General features: G+C 47.0%; 2 protein-coding genes and 1 long non-coding RNA gene across 8 annotated transcripts in view; 1 reads left to right on the top strand and 2 right to left on the bottom strand.

Moving 5' to 3' along the window:
- The first annotated feature begins 1,272 nt into the window (after window positions 1–1,272).
- Window positions 1,273–9,734, top strand: GTPBP2 (GTP binding protein 2). 4 transcript variants are annotated; one of them, XM_042938884.1, is made up of 12 exons: window positions 1,273–1,321; window positions 4,687–4,713; window positions 5,013–5,197; window positions 5,551–5,659; window positions 5,851–6,048; window positions 6,347–6,521; window positions 6,682–6,901; window positions 7,325–7,460; window positions 7,834–7,892; window positions 8,495–8,666; window positions 9,099–9,263; window positions 9,499–9,734. In XM_042938884.1, the coding sequence occupies exons 3-12, from the start codon at window positions 5,064–5,066 to the stop codon at window positions 9,673–9,675; spliced, it is 1,545 nt and encodes a 514-aa protein (XP_042794818.1). In that variant the 5' UTR covers window positions 1,273–1,321; window positions 4,687–4,713; window positions 5,013–5,063; the 3' UTR covers window positions 9,676–9,734. The 4 variants fall into 4 exon arrangements, with proteins under 4 accessions (XP_042794818.1, XP_042794817.1, XP_042794815.1 ...); XM_042938883.1 differs by lacking the exon at window positions 1,273–1,321 and adding an exon at window positions 2,076–2,239; XM_042938881.1 differs by lacking the exon at window positions 1,273–1,321 and adding an exon at window positions 2,726–2,929.
- LOC122219960 lies at window positions 1,398–5,102 on the bottom strand. The gene is made up of 4 exons (XR_006202616.1): window positions 5,003–5,102; window positions 4,483–4,687; window positions 3,950–4,006; window positions 1,398–1,603 (listed from the first exon to the last, which is right to left on the bottom strand). It is a non-coding gene; the product is annotated as an uncharacterized LOC122219960 (long non-coding RNA).
- Window positions 9,735–13,393: 3,659 nt separating the features above from the next.
- POLH (DNA polymerase eta) overlaps window positions 13,394–21,324 on the bottom strand; it is a 45,728-nt gene continuing 37,797 nt past the window's right edge. For all 3 annotated transcript variants that reach the window (XM_042938878.1, XM_042938879.1, XM_042938880.1), the window contains 4 exons: window positions 21,019–21,142; window positions 20,417–20,482; window positions 16,650–16,819; window positions 13,394–14,938 (listed from right to left, as the gene is read on the bottom strand). In XM_042938878.1, coding sequence (XP_042794812.1) covers window positions 13,975–14,938; window positions 16,650–16,819; window positions 20,417–20,482; window positions 21,019–21,142 — 1,324 coding nt within the window. In that variant the 3' untranslated portion in view covers window positions 13,394–13,974. The remainder of the gene's footprint in view (window positions 14,939–16,649; window positions 16,820–20,416; window positions 20,483–21,018; window positions 21,143–21,324) is intronic.

The following is a 21,324-nucleotide window of genomic DNA, read 5'->3' as shown; positions in this document are numbered from 1 at the left end:
GGAAGACCAGGTTTACTGGTGTGTAGGTATGGAGAAAAGATGAGTTCCATTTTTTGTATAGTGAGTTTCCTGTTCCATTGGACAGTAAAGAGACATTTAGGAACACCATTGATAATAGAGATGTGTTTGAGAGTCATCAGTATAGGTGTGTATAAGATCACCCAGGGAAGGCAAGTAGAATAAGGATGAGCTAGGATCCTGAAGACACTAATATTTAGGGGATGAGCAGAGAGAGAAGAGACTGTGGAGGGGAGTAAGGAGTAGCCAGAGAGGTATAATGAAGAATAAACAAGTGTGTCATGGAGGCCAGGAGGGGTGTGTCTCAGGAAGTAAGGAGCGGAAATCAAAACATACTATAAAAGTACAATGATTAAAATGCTGTGGTGTTGGATCAGGAATAAACGAACAATAAAACAGGAGAGAGTCCAGAATCAGATCCATGCGTATGTAGATCTTAGTGTATGATGAGGGTGACTTTTTAAAACAAGTAACTTGAGACAGCTCCCTATCCGTTTAGAAGGGAAAAAAATCAAATTAGTTCATACATAAGGATAAATTCCCCATGGATTAAAGATCTAAACATAAAAATTAACCTCGGGGCTCCTGGGGGGCTCAGTCAGTTAAGCATCTGACTCTTGATTTAGGCCCAGGTCATGATCTCACAGTTTCTGAGTTTGAGCCTCACATCAGCTCTGTGCTGGTGGTGCAGAGCCTGCTTGGGATTCTCTCTGTCTCTCCCTCTCTCTCTGCCCCTCCCCTGCTCGTGTGCTCTCTAAATAAATAAATAAATAAATAAATAAATAAATAAACAGCTTAATTAAAAAATTGGGATGGAGGAAGTGAAATTGTGTGTTGGGTGGCTGAAAGACCCAGGAAGATGAGAGGACAAGTGTTATCAGGTGAGTGCAGCAGGCCCTGGTTATCAAGAGAGCCCAGAGCTGGTGGTGGTGAGAATGTTGGGGGAATGGACTTGGCTCTCCCAACCCCCATCCTTCTTGAGATCTCTTCCTGAGTTCCTCAGTCTCAGCCTCTATTAGCAGTTTCCCTGGAGGGGTTGTGCCACTGCCTGGAGTTGACCTCTGCAGTATAACCTTCCTTCAGTGGAACAGAGTCGAGAAGAGAGAAGTCATGTGTGCTTTCAACCACTGAAGACCACAAAATTGGCTGGATCTGCTAGGCCCTTTTACAGATTTTGGTCCTTCTACTCCCACTGCTTTGGGGAGTTATGCCACGTGGACAGCAACCACCCTGCCTCCCTCCTTGTGGTGGAGGGGAAGCCAAGGACTCCACCAGGTCTGAACTCCTGAAAGCATCACCAGAGGTGAGCCACTGCTGCTGCTGCTGCTTCTAGTTTTCCAGGGAAAACTGAGATCTGGAGGGAAGGGCCTTTTTACTTCTTGGCTGTGTGAGAGCATCTCGATGTTTGTGAAAGAGGGGAAGTGGGCACAGGGTGAATGGTGAATCATGAGACAGCCATGGGGCTAGGAATTGAACCTTGGCGTCCTGACTCCCAGCGCAGCAACATGCTTCTCCACTTTGCCTTTCTCGTGTCTTGTACACTGGTTTCTGTCGCTGTGTTTCCTCTTTGCCGACTGCAAGAGCCCTAAAAAGCAAGAGAGATAGCTTGGCAGGAAAGTCAAAAGTCAATAATCCCCTGGGCCCTGGGCCAAGTTTCTATTACCTGCTACTTCCCCCCAGCCACAACCTTAGCAGTGGCTGACGTAACCGGAGCCCCAGCCCCGCCCCAAGTGGGGGCCAGGCCCCTCCCACAGCCCTGGTTATTTTAAAACTAAACTCGCTGTGCCGGGATTGGTTCTACTTCAAAACAAAGGGGAGGGGTAATTCTCGCTGTGGGCATCCTTGTAGCCTTCAGGCTGCAAGGCTGGTTTACGGGTTTGGGCCTCGTGTCGATGGCACCGCGGTGTCTCGGGTTGCTAAAACCAGCCCCCGGAGGGTGCCAGCCTGGTAATAAAGCAGTGACTACTGTGTAAAGGTGGCATAATCATCGCAACAATAACAGCCGTAATTAGGCTAACCACCATCTGCCTCCGCCCTGGCATTCGCCCTGACTCACCCCGACGGCACGCCAGCAGTCGGGGAAGAAATTGAGGCGGGGTGGAGCCAGCCGGCTGGAGGGATCAGTCTCCGTGAATTTTGCAGCTCTTCAGGTCCAAAACCTGTTGTCTGGGATCTCGCTAAGGGCCCAAACCCTGGAGCGCCCACAAAGCTCGATTCTGATGTAAGCCCTCGGTTTCGGGTGACTGTCCCACCTCCAGGCCTCCGGGCTCCTAAACTTCCCCTTAAAGAGGCCCTAAGAAAAGACCCACTCACAGCACCGAGATTGAGAACCAGACTACAGCTCCCCTAGGCCTTTGCGCGCAAAGGCTCGCTCCTTGCCTACGCCCCAATGCCGCCCCACGGCCCCTTGAGCCGCAATGCCTCCTGGGAGCTGTAGGGCAGCAGGCAGCTCATTTAATGGAGATCCCATTTAATGGAGATCCCAGCTCATTTAATGGGGACTCTATCTCCCGTGGTGCCCCGCGGCTGTTTCTGACGCGACCCGGGGCCAGAGAAGGGAGGGGGCGTGGCCTGCGCAGGGCCCCACCCCGCTCTCCTCTGGCTGGCCGGACGCGGCGGTGGCAGTAGGGGCGGCGGCGGCAGCAGCGGCGGCGGCGGCGGTGGTGGTGGTGGTGGCGGGGGGGGGAGGGGCCGGGGCCGGGCGGGGGGCTGGCGGCAGCGGCGGATGGACTCGCGGGTATCGGAGCTGTTCGGCGGCTGCTGCCGGCCCGGAGGAGGCCCGGCCGTGGGCGGAACCCTTAAGGCTAGGGGGGCCGGCGGCAGCAGCGGCTGCGGGGGCCCGAAGGGGAAAAAGAAGAACGGAAGGAACAGAGGAGGCAAAGCCAACAACCCTCCGTACCTGCCCCCCGAGGTGAGCTCCATAAGAAGTGGCGGGTGAGAGGAAACCACTCTTTCCGGTCCCGGTACTCCAGGGAGGCGGGACAGAGGGAATTGATACCCCCTTCCGGTGTCAGAACACGGAGGGGAGAGGAGAACCCTTCCTTCCGGTCCTAAGACCCCAGGGAGTACCTTCCCTCTGGTCAGACAGACCCCAGCGAGGAAGAGTGGGGAGGGAGGATCCCTCCCATTCTGGTCCAGTAACCTCAGGAAGAGTAGTGGGGAAAGATGATCCCACTTTCATCCCCTTGGAAAGAGCAGAGTAGAATACCCGCGCTTCATCCTTGTGACGGGAGGGAGATTCAATCCTGGGATGAGGAGAGAGTTTTCTAAACTTGTTCCACAGGGGAGTACTGGGGAAAAGAGCAATATGTTCCGTCTGTATCGTTGAGTACACAGTATAAAAACACAACAGTCAGGCTTAGGTCTTCCCGCCCTTTGTCCTATGAGGAAATAGGGACAGCTTCCACATTCTTGCTCCATCTATCCCTAAGGCAGAGAGTAACTGCTATTTCGTCCCTCTTAGGAAAGGAGGACTGAGGGGAAGAGCTGAGCCAGTGGTTATCAAACTTTAGCATGTATCAGAATCCCCTGGATTGCTGCCTCACCCCTGGAGTTTCTGATTCAGTAGGTCAGAGGTGGGCCTGATGCTCTGCATTTCTTACAAGTTCCCAGGCAGTGCTAATGCTACCTGGTCCTGGGACCACACTTTGAGAACTATTGGCCTAGACCGTCATCCTTCTACCTCTATTCTGCAGCCACCCATCCTAATTTTTCATTTTTAGCAAGATGATAAAAAGGAAGGTCTTTGCTAATGGGAAAAGATCTCCCTTATATTCCATGAAGTAGAGATTATGGGTGAAGACCTGTGAGAGCCTGGGAGTCAGAAGGCATTGGAGAGATGGAATGATGACAGGAAGGAAAAAAGAAAAAGAAATGGCCAGGGAGGAGCAGTGCCAAAATGCAGGACAGGCAGAACAAGCAAATCTCTTACCCCGTTGCTCCCTAGAGGGGAAGGCTCAGGCAACAGGTTGCTTCTCTGGTGGGTCACCTGATAGAGGGAAGAGGTAGAGGAAATTATGTGGGTGGATTCGGATTTCATCATCAGGCATGTGAGTCTGGTTGGTGGAGTCTGTCCCCTTTATTGCATTTTCTGAGTTTCTTCTCTTCATCTCAGCCCCAGCTTTGGAGCCCTGCCCTCATTTTACCTGGGCTCCTCTCTCATCAGGCTTATAGTGACCAGTACTGAGCTCACCCTTTGGCCCTGATCCAGAACCTCTTGCAGCCTCTTACTCTTGAGGACATCAGCGGGGAGGGGTGGGCAGGAAGGAAATTGTGTCTTCCAGACCAGTAGCAAAGAAGGGCCTCAGCAGCCTGAACACGGAGGAGATCTAGACTTCTGGGGACAAAAGTTTGAGGCCCCAGGGGAAAGGAGGGGGTGAACTTGTGTCTAGGAAGAATGTATTACCAGTGATCAAAGAAAGGAGGGGCTAAGGGTTCGGTTTCTGGCTTAGATGGGTGACTCACAGTATTCCTAGAGGCCTTTCCTTCAGAGAGGTCCACTGGGGCTGAGTAGAGGGTTTGTCTGCCAATGACCTTCCTGAGAGGCTCCAGAGGTGCCACTGAGCTTCCTGCTCTCTCAAGTTAGCTGCCTGGGCCCCAGCAAGAATCAAAGGGAAACAGAAGTTGGGTCAGGACAACGTGTGGTAACTGTTCTCTGTTTCTTTTCAGGCTGAAGATGGAAACATCGAATATAAAGTGAGTCTTAGGCTCGGGTGTTTGGCGGGCGGGGGGGGGGGGGGGGGGGGCGTGATTTTTCTGAGATCCTTTCAATTTCATTATCTATAGCAGTTTAGGAATATGATTCAGGATAAGGGCTCTGCACCTCATTCTGATGGAGGGGGACTGACTGTTAGAGGAGGCCAGGGATGGGGGGCGGGGGGCAGTTAAGGAGGAAGGGAAGGTCTTGGTCCTTGGAGCAGGACAGGTGGGAAGCATGTGGGTTTAGGAGGAGTATCTCTGACCTTATTTTCTTACAATACCTCACCTGTCCTAAGCTGAAGCTGGTGAATCCATCCCAGTACCGCTTTGAGCACCTGGTGACACAGATGAAGTGGCGGCTCCAGGAGGGCCGCGGTGAGGCTGTCTACCAGATTGGGGTAGAGGACAATGGGCTGCTGGTGGGGCTGGCCGAGGAGGAGATGCGGGCATCCCTCAAGACCCTACACCGGATGGCAGAGAAGTATGCTTCCCATTCTCCCTCGGTTCTCCTCACCTGCCTCTGGAGAAGACCTGTGAATACCCAGTTATCTTGGGCCCGAGGGGCCAAGGAGGGACTTTCCCTCTGCTGCCTACTCTTGACAAAAGGCTAAAGTAGGGAAGGCTAGTGTTCCGGGCTCCTCCGTGTTGGACCTAGGCTTTTTTGCTCCTTGATTTAAGATTTGTTTCTTTCAAAGGATGTAGGATAGATTGAAGGGTGATAAGAAGTGAAGTAGGGTGTTTGGGAGGTGTGGGAAGGCCATTTGGTCCAGAGGGCGGAAGGTGGGGGGCAGGAGAATAAAGTTGAGGTGTGGCAGTATGGCTTTATGATGACAGGGTCGGGGCAGACATCACTGTTCTCCGGGAGCGAGAAGTAGATTATGACAGCGACATGCCCCGGAAGATTACCGAGGTGCTGGTACGAAAGGTCCCTGACAACCAACAGGTGAGCACACACCCTTCCCTATCTCTCACGCCCACGCTCCCAGGAGGGCCTCTGGTGGCAGGTTGTTCACTGGCCCGGGAACCTGGGGGTGTCCAGGTCATTATTTGGTCCCCAGGGAGTGTCACTGCCCTTAACCATCCATGGAGCGATGTAAGGGATTGGAGCCCTTACCTCTGGCAATTCATCCACAGTTCCTAGACCTCCGTGTGGCCGTCCTGGGCAATGTGGACTCAGGGAAGTCGACTCTGCTTGGAGTCCTGACCCAGGGAGAGCTGGACAATGGGCGGGGCCGGGCTCGACTCAACCTTTTCCGCCACCTGCATGAGATTCAGTCTGGCCGAACCTCCAGCATCAGCTTCGAGATCCTGGGCTTTAACAGCAAGGGAGAGGTGCATGAAATCAGCGGGACCCAGTGGGGCCAGACTCTGAGGATGGGATGGTAGTGGTGAAGGACAGAGTCCGAGGGCAGAGTGTGGAGACTTGTCGGAGTAGTGTAGAAGACGACCCTGAGGGCACTGAACAAGCTCTGTCTCCTTAGAAAACAAATGGGGAATCAGCTGAATCAAATCAGATATGGGGCTCAGGGTTACGAGGCAGGGTCACCCAGTGACCGGTTTAGGTCCTGGCAACTCTTAAAGGGTTGGGGAGGCTGGCAGGGGGCACTGAGAGCCCTGGGCTCTGGGCCAGGTGGTGAATTACAGTGACTCACGGACGGCAGAAGAGATCTGTGAAAGCAGCTCCAAGATGATCACCTTCATCGACCTGGCAGGCCACCACAAGTACCTACACACCACCATCTTTGGCCTCACTTCATACTGCCCTGACTGCGCCCTGCTCCTCGTCAGTGCTAACACTGGGATTGGTACGAGGCATCGGGGCAGGGACGGGGCTGGAGGGGGGTGCTGACTCTCCTACCCTGGGCCTCCTCAAATCTGGGAGCCAGACAAACTCTCCTGTTCCCTCTGCTCCCTCCCATGTTCTCACCCTTTTCTCCTACTGCCTGCCTTCCTTCTCTGAGGCAGCTGGCACCACAAGGGAACATCTGGGGCTAGCCCTGGCCCTGAAAGTGCCCTTCTTCATCGTGGTCAGCAAGGTGGACCTGTGTGCCAAGACCACAGTGGAGAGGACGGTACGACAGCTAGAGCGGGTCCTCAAGCAGCCTGGCTGCCACAAGGTCCCCATGCTGGTCACCTCCGAGGATGATGCGGTCACGGCTGCCCAACAGTTTGCCCAGTCACCCAAGTAAGCCTTTCTCACCCCGGAGCCCTGATCCACAGGGAAGGCTGCCGTGGGGCCCCAGAGTGTGGTGTCCCACCCCAGGTCCAGACCAGTTCTGGCTCAGTTCTGTGGTTTTTCTGGTTGGCATTGTGGGAGGGAGTCTGTGGTAGCCAGCCTGGAGCTTTGCTAGTGCCTGGAACCCAGGAGACAAAATGCTATGCCAGGCATTCGCTGTCTCCCTTGGTCCCTGAGATAAGCCTCATGAGCCACACTCCTTGGCTGGCTCACAAAGAGAGGACTCAGCTCCTGAAAAGGTGAGCAGATAGGAGAGAGGTACCCCTGCCCCCCACCCCTGCCCCAGAAGCTCACTTTTGCACGCATGGAGCCCTAGCCTCTGCTTCCTGTTAGAAGTTTCCTTATCTGTCCATTCGCTGCCTTCCTTTACAGTGTCACTCCTATCTTCACACTGTCCAGCGTGTCTGGAGAGAGTCTGGACCTGCTCAAAGTCTTTCTGAATATCTTGCCACCACTTACCAACAGCAAGGAGCAGGAGGAACTCATGCAGCAGCTGACAGAGTTTCAGGTAATTGGCCACCTGAATGGGCAGTGAGCTGAGGAAAGGGGGGGGGGGGCTTCTTTCTTTTTTTCTTTCTTTCTTTTTTTTTTTTTTTTAATGTTTCTTTTTTTATTTTTGAGAAAGCATGCGTGTGAGGAGGGGAGGGGCAGAGGGAGTGGGGGAGGACAGAGGATCTAAAGCAGGCTCTGTGCTGACAGCAGAGACCCTGATGTGGGGCTTGAACTCATGAACAGTGAAATCATGACCCAAGCGGAGGTCAGACGCTCAACTGACTGAGCCACCCAGGCGCCCCTGGGAGGGACTATTTCTGACTGAGCCCTGAGCCTGTTTTGAGATTTTGGGCTTGGCTGGCCGTTGATAGCATTTTCTTTGGCTTCAGGTAGATGAAATCTACACAGTACCAGAGGTGGGGACTGTTGTTGGAGGAACACTTTCCAGGTGAATTGCTTTGATTTGCTTGCTGCCTACCCCATTCAGCCCTTACATACCCATATGCTGGGTCATGGCCTTAAGGACCCTGGAGTTGAAGAGAGCCCTTCAAACTATGTGCTTGTTTCTGGATTGGGCTGTCACAATGAGAAGAGCTAGAAAAAGCTAGTCTGTTGGCTCACGAGGGAACAAGCAGTATTGCTGCTCACTGGGCATCTCCCGGCCCCTGAGGGAGAAATGTGGGTCTTGAGCCCCAGATGTATTCAAATGACTTCATTTGCATGTAGGGAAATAAAAGATCCCTTAAGACTCTTTTCAAAGCAGAGAGTGAAACCCAAGGGAATAATTTGCTCTTTCAGGGACCAGGTTCAGTGTCAAAGCAGCACGTATCTCTCTAGCCATCACTACTGGCCTTTCCAGGTATTAGCCTTCAGAGTCTGAACCTTGAACTGGGCCTCTCTGCTGCCTACATGCCGGAGTTTAGGGTCTTTCCCCCCACCACCTGAGGGAGTCAGCCTTAGAAGGGAAAGAATGTTCTGGGTGACCCTCACAGAGAAGCAGGTTGTGGGGGGCCTAGGCTGATGCTGTGCCGCCTGCCCTCTGGGCTACAGTGGGATTTGCCGTGAGGGAGACCAGCTGGTAGTGGGCCCCACGGACGATGGCTGCTTCCTGGAGCTGAGAGTATGCAGCATCCAACGCAACCGCTCTGCCTGTCGTGTGCTGCGAGCTGGTCAGGCTGCTACGTTGGCCCTCGGGGACTTTGACCGTGCACTTCTTCGCAAGGTGAGGTGGGAGGATGGGTTGCAGAGGGAACACAGAGAAGTGCCTGGGACACTGGCTGCTTGAATGAGAAGCACCTAAGATGCTTCAGAGGAACTCAAAGGAAACACAGTCTCTAACCCAAGAAGCTGGTTCCACAGACTGTTTGAAAAAGGCTTAGAATACTCAGGATACTTAAATATGGATCGTTGTCGTGCAACCTAACCTGAATATCCAGGACCTTACAAATACTAAACATTAGCAGAAGGATTAGAGGACGTGGGAGGGATAAGGAAGGGTTTTAAGTGGAGAGTTTTGAATATTGTCTGTTGAGGTCTTTGTGTTTGAAGTCCTAGAGGAAGAGGAAATTCAGGAGCTGGAAAGGGTGTGAGGGTGGTGGGGGAGGGAGAGACTAATGCAAGGTCTGCCCTTGGTCTGGGGGCTGTGCCTCCCCAGGGCATGGTGATGGTGAGCCCCGAGATGAATCCCACCATCTGCTCAGTGTTCGAGGCAGAGATAGTTCTACTGTTCCATGCCACCACGTTCCGGCGAGGCTTCCAGGTGACAGTACATGTGGGCAACGTACGTCAGACAGCAGTGGTGGAAAAGATCCATGCCAAGGTGAGAGGGACCCAGCCATGCTGTTTTTCCAGGGGAAAGTCATAATTCTTCTGCCTCCAGCAAGGAAGGAGGCCTGGCCCCAGACTCCTAGAGAATTCCCTGATCCCGTAAAGGGGACAAAGCCCCACTCTGGGTGGGTAGAAGCCTGATAGGCCCCTGAGGGTGGAGAGCCAAGGCCGGTAGAGAATGGGATGGGAGGTACTGCCCAGGACCCGTGACGGCATATCTGCTGCAGGACAAGCTGCGGACAGGGGAGAAGGCAGTGGTACGTTTCCGCTTCCTGAAACACCCAGAGTACCTGAAGGTGGGCGCCAAGCTGCTGTTCCGGGAGGGTGTCACCAAGGGCATCGGCCATGTCACTGATGTGCAAGCCATTGCAGCAGGAGAGGCCCAGGCCAACATGGGCTTCTGACTCCTCCAGGCAGGCACAGCTCTACTGCCATCCCCACAATATATAAGGTGACTTTTGGCCATGCTGCCCCCCCTGTTGGCGGCTCTGTGTGTTAATAGGCTAGGGAGAGACCGGTGCTCTCTGCCCCTTGCTCCCTGCCACCTTTCTGGAGAGGTGCCAAGCTTGTTGTGGCCAGGGAGGGGCAGTCCTGAGGTTCTCAAGAAGACAGGAGAATTCAGGGCAGTGCTCAGCAGCTTTGTGTCCACCTGGTTGGCTCATCAACCCTGGGAACTCCACGACCTGTCTACCGGAGGGAGCTGACCACCACCACCTTGGCTCCACTGTCTGGACTGGGCATGATCCGCCGGTGTGGTCCCTGCACTTCAGGAATTGTCACAACAACTGGGGGTGGTCCTCGAAAGCACTCCTTTTTGTATACCTCTTCTCAAGGCCATGTAAGTTGCCCATCTCTACTTGACTGTGGACAAAAGACAGCTGCTCCCGGGTCTGAAGCTGGCCCAGCTGGCCCAGCTGGCCCAGAGTCTGAAGAAATGGCACAGGGGCAGTGCTCCCACCTTGTGCTGCGACATGAGGTCTTGGCCCAGAGTCTGAAGAAATGGCACAGGGGCAGTGTTCCCACCTTGTGCTGAGACATGAGGTCTGTTCCTCAGCTTTGTCTCCCTTCCCTTCACTCAAGGGCCATTCTCCATTTTTCTGCTCATAGGCCCCACAGGTGCTATTTGTTGTGCTGGCCCAGGAGTGGGGCTGCCGAGCTGAGGCTTGGCATACCGAAGGTCAGCTGCATGTCAATCAGTCTCGTCCCTTCCTCTGCAGTGATTTGTTGGTTTTAATGCTGGATCAAACAGTGTTTTAGTTTCCCAGAGTAGTGACTGGGGACCTGACCCACAGCTCCCCATCTTGCCATCCTTTACCCCCTCCACCCTTCCTGCTCCCATGTTAAATCCTCCCTCTGTTGCAGGGAGCCTGGGGGAAAGGGAAAGATGTTGCCATATTTCCTACACTTTAGGGCATGGACTCCTTCCTTTCCCTTTGTTAATGTCCTGGGTTCCCCGGACTCAGGGATTTGTTGGTTCAGGTTTCTCTGCATATACATATATATATAAATATAAATATAAATATAAATATATACATACATATATATATTTAAATACACACATATATATTGTACAGAATAAAAATGTTTTATTGAATACACTGTGCTTATGCTTAAGACACGGGCTCAGCTTCCAGAGCTAGATTCCTCTTCAGGATTAGAGACAAGTGAAACCCTAGCACCACTGAGCCCTGGATGGAGAAAAGAGCCCATCTGGTATCATTTACCATTCTCCCTTTCCTGTCCCTCCCATGCGATCAGCGTTCCAGTACTGTGACCTGGGTGTTCTGGCTTATTTGCATTGCTCTTGAGCAAGCAGAATAGAAAGTGAAACCACTGCCTTTTCAGCTGAGACAGGTAACCAGCCCGCACTTGAGGAGTTGGCCACTTGGTATGGTCACAGTGATGAGGAGCCCACTTCTGTGCCATGTCAGAGATGTGGAGATTAGTGTGTGAGCTACTTAATGAAGAGTGGAATTTAAGAGTCACGTTAATCTGGCCCTCAAGCTCTCCCTAGCAATGCAGAAAAGCTCAAAGTGAGGTTTACATAGCCTAAATTGGCTTCTTGGAACCACCTGGCCACACCTTAGTCGTTTCTTTGTGTTTCTGTGTTCAGAGTACCTGACGGTCATGTTTTATGGGACTGCGTTTTGAGCAGTGATCCTTGAAAAAGAAATTTAATGATAAATGTGGCCCAATGTCCAGCGAGGCATTCCGTCTCCAGGGTATTAAAGTAAAAGCTTCCTTAACTATTCAAGCTCTGCTGCTTTTAAAAATACCACTGGCTTGACTGGCTACTATAAGTAGCCTGTGGTTGAAGAACTTCCTCCTGTGTCGGGGACTAAGAGCGGTTCGTTTCCATCTGTACAGTTGCTGATAAACGGCTATGAGAAAAGCTTGTGTTCAGCAAAAAGGCACTATAGCTTTCAACCAACACTGACCTTTGCATGTTCGTCTGCTCGTACCTCCATGGGCTTATTGCCACTATGCTGGGGCAGGGTTGGCATTTCCAAGAAAATAGGTGTGCTGCTTGTTGTTACTGGTTACTCACTACTCCCGCCCATCTGGGCCTCTTATAAGTCCAGTGAAACTCAAGTTTCTACTCACAATTTCTCTTTCCAATCAAGCGAAGTGTTAAAAATTTGTTTCACTTGATCTGTACAGTACCCAAAGGAGAGTATTGCTTCTTTAGGCTTTAAAAAACAAAACAAAACAAACAAACTTTTCACTGGATTAAGAAAGGAAATTTTAGAAAATGATCTCAGTATTTAATGAGATATCTTCAGGAACCACTGAGCTATACCTTGCTACATCAATGGAATGTTTAGGAAGATAAAAAGATGTGTAAGGCAGCCCCTCACCCCCATCAGCTGTATGTACATTTTTACTGTTCCAGTTCTGGTAATCATCTAAAATTGTTTACTTCATATGTTTCATCCAATGAATATCAAGTACCTATTATGTGCAAGAATTCTTGCCTTCAGGAAACTATAAATCTAGCAGGGAAAGGGCCGTGGTACACATCATTCAACTACCTCAAAAGAGGAAGATAGTTTTGAAGAGAGTTTCCTGCTAGACTCAGGGTTTTCAAATGCTCCCCACTTTCTTCAAACTAAATACAGACCCCTAATTTATAAACAAGCTTTAAAAGCAGTTGGTGTTTGTGTACATATGAGAGATGGGATGTGTACACCATTCTTCCTACCCACTTCCCCCAACACACCACCTAATTCAGCTCATCTTCGGTTGGGTTCTCTGTGTAACTCAAGGTTTCCTATATCAAAAAAGCTGACTTCCCACATATAAGAACAGAGATTAAGAATACAGTACTGTAAGGGCACCTGGGTGGCTCAGTTGGCTGAGCATCTGACTCTTGATTTCGACTCAGGTCATGATACCAGGGTCGTGGGATTGAGTCCTGCGACAGGCTCCGTGCTGAGCATAAAGCCTGCTTAAGATATTCTCTCTCCCTCTATCCCCCCACCTCTACCCTGCTTGCGCACTCTCTAAAACCAAGAAAAAGAAAAGAAAATGGAACTATCAGCACGGACAAGTGCAGAAAGCTACGATAAACCCTAAGCTAAATATTCAAACATCAAAAGGAAAAAGATGAACATGCCAGTGACCCTGAAAGCCAAGCACTACCTCACATTTGTACTTTAGGGTTTAAGGAAATGTCATGGCCCTCTACAAACCTGGCTTGCCACTGGCATCTTCTAGATCAGTAGTCCTCAAACACCTTGGAGAATCTTTAATATACAGATTCTGGGTCAGTACGGGTGAAGGTGAGGCTAAGACAATTTCTTAGAAGTTCCCTGATAATGCTGATGCTCCTGCTCCTCAAAATCACACTCAGACCAGCAAGATTATTTTTTTTTTTTAAGATTTTAGTTTTAAGTAATCTCTACACCCAACATGGGCTCAAACTCACAACCCTGAGATCAGGAGTCACCAGCTGAGCCACCTAGGTGCCCTAAGTAGCAAGATCCCAGAGAGGATCTAGTTCTGATCATGACTTACCCAATCTAAACAGAGTTCCTGAACTAGTCCACGAACACTCTCATTCTACATTAGACCAAACATGAGATAGAAGGGCCAGTGGCTAAAATTGTGGTCATAATAGGGTTTCCTTGTATGAAATTCAGTATTTATTGAGTAGCTTCTGTGTATAGAGCCCTGCCCTAAACTAGTTACCACTTTAGGGTTTCAGGTCTTTACCTCACGTTCTCAAACCTCACATTTGGTCAAAGCGTTATCTAAACTGCCCCTGTCACAGAGCTTGAGGAAAAATCTTTTTAAAACGTTTTTTCTCCATTACTTTTCTGTTCCAATCTTTAAGCTACAGACTTTAAGTATCTTGTCTTTGATTTCCAATCATCAGTAAGGTATATCAGTTTTACAGATGAAAAAGAAAGTGCCTCTCGTGGGCTTCAAGGCCCACACATTTTTACCGACACTGTGTCCCTAAACTTTAATGATTAAAAACTCCGAGCAGTTGTATCTCTGCAAGATAAGTCAGTTTTTACATCTCTGTCAGCAATGGAATTAGAATCCATGCCTGTGAAGAGATGGGGGTCTTAACTCAGCATCTAACTGGATTATTTTTCTTGTATAAAAGTTACAGGTTTCCTTGAGAAGTAAAAACATTTCCATCTCCTAGTTTACAGGTAAAATATTAAAACCCTGCAGCAAGCCTGAGGGCAGCACTATTGTGTTAACGGCTTGAAAAATGATTCCAATGTCTGCATGCCCTCAGGCCTAGGGCGTTTATTACTGGAGGCTGAAGGGCTCTTGGGATTTCTTTTGCCCTGAGGAGAACTGGCAGGAACAACCTGTGAGTTTGAGGAGTGGGACTGCATAAAGGATTTCTGTAACTCCAATGCAAAATGATAGTCCGCAACCTGTGAGTCTGAGGAGTGGGACTGCGTAAAGGATTTCTGTAACTCCAATGCAAAATGATAGTCCGTATGTTCTGGCATTTCCCATACAGGCACCAGAGAGCCACACTTCTCACAGGGCACTTGGTCCTCAGCTGCCACAGGACTTGGGGTAGTAGTTGACTTCTGAGCCACCTCCGGAGCAGACTTGGAAATTACAGAAGCAAGACTGCTTGGGCTATTCTGGGCCAAATCCATCCCTGCAGGAGTTGTTTTAGAGGATCCCACCTTCAATACTGCTTGACAGACGGGGGTGCAATCTGGATATTCTGTTGGAAAAGAGTTTGTTAACTTTTTAGGGCTGGACTGTGGATTTTGTGGAGGGAAGACAACTGAAGGATTACTAAGCTGTTTCTGCTTTAGAAGTAGACTCTTCTGCTTAAAGAAGGGCTCGGTTCCTGTAGCATGACTGGTTTGGAAAGGTAACGAGGGCTTGGATGGTGAATTGCTCGTGGGGGCCTGGGTAGTGTCAGTAAGAGATGACACTGAAGCTTCTTTGACTTTCTGCTTTTCTGCAGCTTTTTGGAAGAATGATTCCAGAGAAGTGGCTGCTTTCTTAGTGGCTGTCCCTGCCAGGCCACATTCCTGGGTCTTAGCTTCTGAACTGGTAGCTGGCACCTTTGGCAGAGAACTTGGGTCACTGCTCAAGAAGGTGGTGATGTCTGTGCAAGATGAAGGGGCAGAGGCAGAGAATTTGGTAGCACAGAGGAAAAGCATTGTGAGGGGAGGAGACCTGTATAGAAAGTAAAGGAACAAGATTAGCACCAGGTCACAGATTCAGTTTGTAAATGACTGGGATTATGGTTCTAGGATTTATGGTTGTTAAATATTAGGGTATCAGATTAATACTGATTCAGTAGACCTGGGATAGGCACTCTTCACAAGTTCCTGGGTGATGCGGATATTGCTGGCCTACGACCACATCTTGAGAACTGCTGATTTGGTGAACATCCAACCAGGTCAGACATAGAAACTGGATCCCCTGACTGCTAGGTATTCATAAGGTATGTCATAACATATGTAAAAACAGCTATAATCCTGGGTTGAGGCAAGAAATTTTACTCAGGGCAACAAAAAAGCTTTAGAGTATTCAGACTGGAAAGTCTCTTGAAAAAATCCTCTTAGCCATTCCATTCTGTTTTTAAAGAGGACACCATCTAACCCTAATTTTGACAGACTTTCAACTCAAATTTCTAGAGCATGAAATCCCACAACTGGGATTACCTATCTTAGTCTCAGAAACATTTCAAGAAATTCCTGTCACAAAGTTACTCATTTTGTTTACTCAAGTACATTTTCACATGAGTCGAATTTCAGAAGATAAAATGTGCTTTTATAAACAGATTAATCCCTCGACGAGGTAAGGAGTAAGTGCTGTTTTAAAATTATTATAACAGTATATCACTATCCTCTGGTTTCATGCTCTGGACAGTCTTACAATCAGATCATTTTGATGCTTCCCTGTCAATAGGTTTCACACTCCTGGTAAGTGTTAGAGTCTGTTAATTTATAAGGTTTCATATGAGCATAGTATCATAATTTATCATTTGGTTCAGTGAAACTGTTCAATATTTGAAAATAAACATATATATAAGGAAGTATAAGTTAAATAAATTATTCCAAGTAAAGAACAAAGGACTCCAGCTTTAGAGACCCCATCGTATTGTAGGTCTGCACCAACAACAGTAGTATCCACATGTTTAGATAAGCAATAACTTAGGTGTTCAATGAAACCTTTTTTTCTTTTCTTTCCTTTATTATTTTTTACAGTCTCTAGTATAGATCTATAAGTAAACAACCAATTTATGTTTCCCACAAAATTATATTTCCGTTGTGAATTAGGAATACTTTTCTCAATGTAATAGGCTATGTTATATAAATAGAGGATCCCAATACTGAAAATCATTAATATCTGAACAATAAATGAACATGTTCCAATCATATATTTGGTTATTTTTCATGACCAAATGAAGTGAAATGTAATACGACATTTGGTTTTATACCAGAGGAGCTTGTAACTGAGTTGGGATGTTAGATTGAGATTATCAATGAACATAGGTCGCTTGCATTGTCAAGGAAGATGTTTTTAAGATAGAACAATTAAGTGCTGAAATTCCCAAGTTCAAGATCCTTGAAACTTGAGTTTCTATACTCCCACGTGCCATTGCTTGTTCCTCCTGACTGCAGCAAAGGCGGGGATAGTACTGGATTATTCTCCCTCTGGAACCCACCCCTGAACTGAAATGCACCAAAGGCAGGCAAAGAAGCTGTAGGCAAGCTGCCTTTTTTCTGGTGTGCTGTTTTCTTCCATTCCTCTCTGTGATAGGTCCCACTAGCCAGAGTCACCAAGAACCTACCCCAGCTGGAAAGCTATATACCCACTAATTTTAGAGAAAGACAGGGTACAAGTGTCTTCTGAGAAGACAAGCTGGAATTAAACTCACCAGCAAGTTTGGATGCCTGAAGTGTTACAGTTCCTGATGACAGCAAATGCGTCACGGCTCATCTTGTGAGCATCGTAGTGGGTAAGGGCACAGCAGCGGCGTAGGCTGCTGAGACGTCTGTCTCCTTGTACACGAATGCTCACAGCCAACTGTGTGGCCACCCTGTCATTCTGTGGGTATAAAAGGATTGAGACCAGAAAGTTACTGTGAGCATCTGGGTTCTATATATTGAATTGTTTAGAGGAAATTAAAAGAACCAGGGTGACGAAATGGTTTGGAAATAGTCATGTTTAATTTTTAATATTTTATGCTTGTTTCTTAGTGCAAGAAGTAATTGGAGCAGACAGAATTGAAGGATGAAATATTAGAATATCTAGGATATTTTGACAGGTGATGGGAACAGGACAGAATAAATGAAAATGGGAACTCTTTCCCTGAATGTTTTTTTGTGCTGTCTATGCAGGAAGATTATAACAAATACTTATTCTATTTTGTGACTGAGGGGAGGATTCATTTAAGTAATTGTCTGAGAGGAAGATCCAAGCTAGGATGTCAAGATTGAGTAGTAGGTCTATTATTTAATCTGCTGGTGATGCTCTTATACTTAAGCACAGAAGTTTCCATTAGCACCTCCTCCTTATACCCTGTCTATAGAAGATACAGTGTAGTGAGCTTGCCTCTAGAAAGCAAGATCATTGACCCAATTTTCAGTGAAGTCTAGACATCCAAATGAACACTATTGATGCAAGGCAAACTAAGAAATAAAGGTCAAGGGGCAGAAATATAAGAAGGTGAAAAGTCGGGGTGCCTGGGTGGCGCAGTCGGTTAAGCGTCCGACTTCAGCCAGGTCACGATCTCGCGGTCCGTGAGTTCGAGCCCCGCGTCAGGCTCTGGGCTGATGGCTCGGAGCCTGGAGCCTGTTTCCGATTCTGTGTCTCCCTCTCTCTCTGCCCCTCCCCCGTTCATGCTCTGTCTCTCTCTGTCCCAAAACTAAAATAAAAAACGTTGAAAAAAAAAATTTTTTTAAAAAAAAAAGAAGGTGAAAAGTCTACATAGGGATCCTCCAGAATCAGGAGATGGTGGTGAGAAGAAATACCCCTAAGGCAAACAAGCCAACAGCAGCAAATATTTTGTTGGGTAAAAATGTATTTTGTATTTTTGTACGTTTTGTAAATACAGTTCATAAGAATTTATCTTCAGAGAATAGAAATAGGCAATTGACTAAAACCATGTATCAGCTACACCAAAGAGACATAGGAGAGAACAAAATAAAGTTCAGGCCCTCATGGGTCTTGTCTTGTAATAGGAACTGCAGAAAATAAACAAGGAGGCATGTAATAGAAATAAGAAATTTCTATTTTCTTTTTTTTTTTTTTTTAAGTTTATTTATTTTGAGAGAGAGACAGAGTGAGTACAAGCGGGAGAGGGGCAGAGACAGAGGGGGAGAGAGCGAGAATCCCAAGCAGCCTCTGCACCGTCAGCACAGAGCCCACCGTGGGGCTTGAACTCACGAACTGTTGAGATCGTGACCTGAGCCGAAACCAAGAGTTGGATGCTGAGCCACCCAACGACTGAGCCACCCAATGCCCCTGTATTTCTATGAGAAAAAGCAGAGTAAGGAAGAGAGTGACGAAAGCTGCTGATGTGATAGGGTAGTTGGGAAGGCCTCTTGAAGAAGGTGACCTTTGAGACTTGAATAAAGCAAGAGAGGAAATTTTAAGAATATATGAGGAAAGATTCTCCAGGCTGAAGGAATGGCAAGAACAAAACTGCTAACGTGGGAGTTTGGTGTGTTAAATAAAAGGGAAGGCTGCCAGTGGGGTAGAGGCTACAGCAGAGAAGGAAGGGGGACAGGACAGGAGATAAGGCCAGAGAAGTAGCCAGGGACCAAATCATTTTGGTCATGACAAAATAAAAATACAAAATTAAGTCTACATATGACTTAAGTATGAAGGGAAACCACTAGAATACTTTAAACAGTGAAGTAACAAGGATCTTCTATGTCCAGAATTACTTTTGACATAAAATCCTTTTAAGCTTAAAGAGATTTTCAGGGGTCCCCACTGTGTTGCATGAAGGCTTATAAAGAGAAATGAGAACGGAGCGACACCTAGTGGGCAAAGGCAAATTGGCCCATAACACAACTGGGATTGCCCACCCAAGAACAAACATTCACCACCACAAGGGGCAAACGGGTAGTTTGGGATGATTTCTGACAGTATACAGTTGACCTGTAGGACCCCTAGATGCTGAAACATGAGAGAACACATCGAACAATACCATCAGCAAAGTGAAAAAACCCACAGAATGGGAGAAAATATTTGCAAAATAAATATCTGACAAGGGACTTACATAGAGTATAATATATATAGAGAGAGAATATATATATAATATATACATAGATAGAGAATTTTTAAAACTCAATAATGAAGAGACAACCACTTCGAAAATGGGCAAAGGATCTTGATAAATTTCTCCAAAGAAGATAAGAAAATGGCCAATAAGCACCTGAAAACCACAGTGAGATACCACTTCACACCCACTAGTATGGCTAAAATAAAAAGACAGTAACAAAGATAGTAAAATTAATTTTACACTGCTAGGAGTGTAAGTCTGATAGCTCCTCAAAATGCTAAACATAGTTACCATGTGAACCAGCAATTCTAATCCTAGGCATTTACCCAAGAGAAATGAAACATGTCTACCCAAAAATCTATACATGCATGTTCATAGCAACATTGTTCATAACAGCCAAGAAGTAGGAACAACTCAAATATTCACTCACTGATGAATGGATAAACAAAATATATCCATATAATAGAATATTGTTCATTCATAAACATTCATGTTACAGTATGAGTGAACCTTGAAAATATGTTAACCAAAAGATTTCAAGCAAGTCAAAAGGCCACATACTGCATTCTTCCACTTATATAAGATGTCCCAAAGAAGTGTATGAAGATAAAGCACAACAGCAGTTTCCTAGGGCTAAGTAACTGCTAATGGGTATAGATCTCTTTTCTGGGTGATGACATGTTCTCAAATTGATTGTGGAATAGCTGAACAATTCTGGAATATCCTAAAACCACTGAGCTGTGTACTGTAAATGGGTGAATTTTATGGTATGTAAAATATCAATAAAGCTATTTTATTTAAAGGAGGGGATAAAGAAACTAATCAGATGTCAAGTCTTTGACTTCATGCGCTGTCTCTAAAACTGCCAGCACTACTTTGTCACATGGACTGCAAGTTCCAATAATTTACAGTCTAATCCCTGAGTGTCTTATTTAATGGCTTTGTACTCTGATGAAGATCCACTGTATATTCAGGATTGTAGGAGGGGTTAAATAAAGAATATACAAAAGAGTAGAGGCAAATGGCAACAAGGGAGATGGGATACTCAGATCCTATGCTGAATTTTATGAAAGAAAAAGATTTTTTTAAATTTTTTTTTATTTTTGAGAGAGAGAGACAGAGCAGGAGCAGGGCAGAGAGAGAGAGAGGGAGACACAGAATCTGAAGCAGGCTCCAGGCTCTGAGCTGTCAGCACAGAGCCTGATGCAGGGCTCAAACTCACAAACTGTGAGATCATGACCTGAGCTGAAGGCGGACGCTCACCCAACTGAGCCACACAGGAGCCCCAAAAGATTTCTTAAAACTTCCTAGTCTGGTATCTTTTTGTATCTTTGTTTCTACTCCTTAAGATACACAACAACTGGTATTTAAATCCCCAAACTCACCCCAAGAATAAAGAAAAAAAGTCTTACATCATTTCGGTCCTTGGTTAGTCTCTCCTCTAGTTCCTGGGCTAATTGCAAAAGCCACCACTGTACCTAAAAAAGTGTTGAGACTTTAATCTTTCATTTAAAAATTCTAGGTTTATTATAGTACAAGATGGAGGATTTGTTCAATTCTCCCACAAATGTAAGTGTGCAATAATGTCTCCCCTATAACCAAGAGATCACCAGATCATAGAAATCTTCAGTACTCTGACCTGCCTTAGCTCAAGATTCTCATTTTCTTTTCCTGCTGGAATGCCGTCAGGTGAACTTCAGGCATGTTCCAGCTCTAAGAAAAAAAACAACACACAAGCTTGAGGCATAATATCCCAGGCCTTCCAAGTTATCATCTACCAAAAAAATGATTAATTCCATTTCAAATTTCAGTCAGTTTCATCTTATTTCTTTTTGGATAGAAAAAATAAATCATGGAAAAAATAATAAGTTTAGTCCATTTTCAACACAAAAAAAGAACTTCATACTTTACAACAGAATGGCCCCGTCTAACTTACTAAACGTTCTGCAGTTACCCAAACCTACCGACTAACCCCCTCAAAAGAGGCAATGTTCTCTCAAGAATGCTTGCCTACCTGTTCCCGAGTAGCCAGAGCTGTCTTTCCTGGGAAGTTCTTGCCGCAGCCAACGGTTTTAGGTATTTTTCTGGGTCTAACTGGATCATGTTCAATCCCACGACACATGGCATATAGCCAAGATCTAATAAAAGCAGGAAAAAAAAGTTTAAGGTGAAAGCAAATGATAATTCTTGTTAAAATAAAATACCTACATTGCACTACCTTTTTGTCTCCTTCATAGAAATGGAAAAATTTGTCCAGAATTAAGTATACTTCACCTCTGACAGAATCCCTGCCCTTCCCAATGAATGCTAGTGGAATATA

This window comes from Panthera leo, chromosome B2 (genome assembly GCF_018350215.1).
Source record: "Panthera leo isolate Ple1 chromosome B2, P.leo_Ple1_pat1.1, whole genome shotgun sequence".
Taxonomy (NCBI): Eukaryota; Metazoa; Chordata; class Mammalia; order Carnivora; family Felidae; genus Panthera; species Panthera leo.
Note: the sequence above shows the minus strand (reverse complement) of the source record. Positions and strands in the feature narration are given on the sequence as shown.